Here is a 2103-nt window from a genome sequence, read left to right as displayed (position 1 = left end):
GTGGGGTCCCCGCCTCATGACCGGTACCCAGCAGTTTTCGGGACTCTTCCTGTAAATAACTTGTCTGCATTTTCAAAATTATTTCAAGATATAAAAAGTTTAAAGAAATAGAAAAATGAAATTAGCGGGCAAAAAAACAACTTTATGCACAAACGCCCTGCCCCACTGGCCCCACCGCTATGACTGGACATGCCCACGAGCCTGTTACGCTACAGCAGTCTTTAGACTTTAAAAAAATGGACGCAAACGAAACGTCATCTGCAGGGGGCTGGTAAAAGTGGTCCACATGCACTACAGACTGCTGTGCCACCAGTAAAAGGACGCAGTGGATTTCAACGTGCAGATACAGAAAGAGCTCTAAGGCGATTACTCAGCGAACTAGGGTATAGGACACTCTGCTTCGTGTGCTTAATCGCAGGGGAAAAACAGACCCCCGTCTCACTTCTTACGGTGAAATAAATTCTTTTTTTAAAAATGAAACAAAAACAAAAACCGATTCTCCCATACATGTTCTTGAAATAAACTTTAGTGATTAAAAAACTTTTTTTCTTGCAGTAAGGAAGGATGCTATGGTTGACTCCATTGATGACATAGCCATTAAGAAATTACCTCAGAAAGAAAACCCACTTATACACGAAACGAAGAAAAGAAAGACTCTACGCAAGAGGCGTTTCTGAAAGAAAACGTTTAAGTGTGAACATTGGGGGAGTGGTTAATTATGGGGAGAGGTATCAAAGGGAGACTATTTTCATTCAATTCCTTCTGTGTAACTTAAATAATTCATAATCCTTTACAGAATATTTATACTTTAATAATTTCATTTTGTTACCACTTATTATGTAACATTCATACAATGTAACATATAATAGTATATTATATGAATGAAGCTCATAGCTTAATGTAAATAATTAAACCCTGTCAATCAGTCTCTGCCGCCCCCTTCTCCCGTCAGGCCTGACGCGACTCCCCGGCTCACCGAGCTTCATCTTCTTGAGTGTGGGATCTGAGTCGTCGCGGGGCCGCTTGCGGGCATCCTTGCTGCTGGGCATATTGCGGGCGATCTCGGCCTGAGGTGTGCCCAGGTCCACGAGCAGCGTGGTGATCTGGGCCTGGAACTCCAAGGAGGCCGGGTGCTTCAGCACACTCAACAGGTGCAACTTGAGGTTCTTGCGTACGCTGCTCACCTGAGATTTGGCCAGTGTCGGGGGCAGGTTGGCTGAGGAAAGAGACAGGGGCTTCGTGCTGTGGACAGAGCTCAGGAGGCCTTAGTCTCACTTCCCAAGGCCCAGCTGGCTATAGGTGTCCCCTAGAAAAGTTTCTTCGCTTTCCGACCTCATGTGTGGCCTACCCGTTGTAAAAGCTTCTGTTTAAAACCCTTGAGCGTTCTCCATATCAGAGAACCTTAACGCAAAGAGAAAACTCACCCTTCCTTGTATTAAACATAAAGTCTAGTGTCCCCCCATCTCTGGTCTGGAAATTCCAACATGCTCCCCTCCCCCGAGTATGACTACAATCACCACCTTCGCCTCCGGAATGTCCCAACTGAATTCCTACAACAGCTCATTGTTGGTCCCTGCCACCACGATGACTTTTGAATGTCTAACAATCACCTTGATGAACGAGCCTCCTCTGCTCCAGAGAGAAAGAGGATGCCTGTAGTCGTGCCTGCCCAGCGTCCTTCCCAGCTTCCTCAGCCAACAACACTCCCATTCTCCTTTGAGGGAACCACCCTGGCTCCATTCTCAGTCCAAGTGGTCAAGAGTCTCAGGGCCAGTAAGAACACTGAAATCCCTTGGCCACTGTGATTGGTTCAAAGATAGGCTTGTAATCTCTTCTTGGCCAATCAGAAACAATGGGCACCAGCCCTTGAACTTTTGCTGGAATGACTGAGAAGGAGACGCTCTCTTTCCCTGGGGTTGCCAAGTGGATAGAATGGAAGCCTGGAGCTATTGGGGGCCATCTTTGCCACCCCAAAGAAAGAGACGCAGAATGAAACCAACGTGGAGAAAATAAGAACCAAGCGATGGAGACAGATCCATGATCTGCACACGCTCACACAGCAACCCCAGACTTTCTGGTTTTCTTACACGCACAAAAGTAGAG

At 46.6% G+C, this 2103-nt stretch overlaps 1 protein-coding gene across 1 annotated transcript in view; it reads right to left on the bottom strand.

Moving 5' to 3' along the window:
• SYMPK (symplekin) overlaps positions 1-2103 on the bottom strand; it is a 32594-nt gene that overhangs the window by 20231 nt on the left and 10260 nt on the right. Inside the window, exon 8 of the mRNA XM_023535235.1 lies at positions 977-1264. Within this exon, the coding sequence (XP_023391003.1) occupies positions 977-1264 (288 nt within the window). The remainder of the gene's footprint in view (positions 1-976; positions 1265-2103) is intronic.

This window comes from Pteropus vampyrus, unplaced genomic scaffold (genome assembly GCF_000151845.1).
Source record: "Pteropus vampyrus isolate Shadow unplaced genomic scaffold, Pvam_2.0 Scaffold138, whole genome shotgun sequence".
In the NCBI taxonomy this organism is placed as follows: Eukaryota; Metazoa; Chordata; class Mammalia; order Chiroptera; family Pteropodidae; genus Pteropus; species Pteropus vampyrus.
This window is presented reverse-complemented; position numbering and strand designations above follow the sequence as displayed.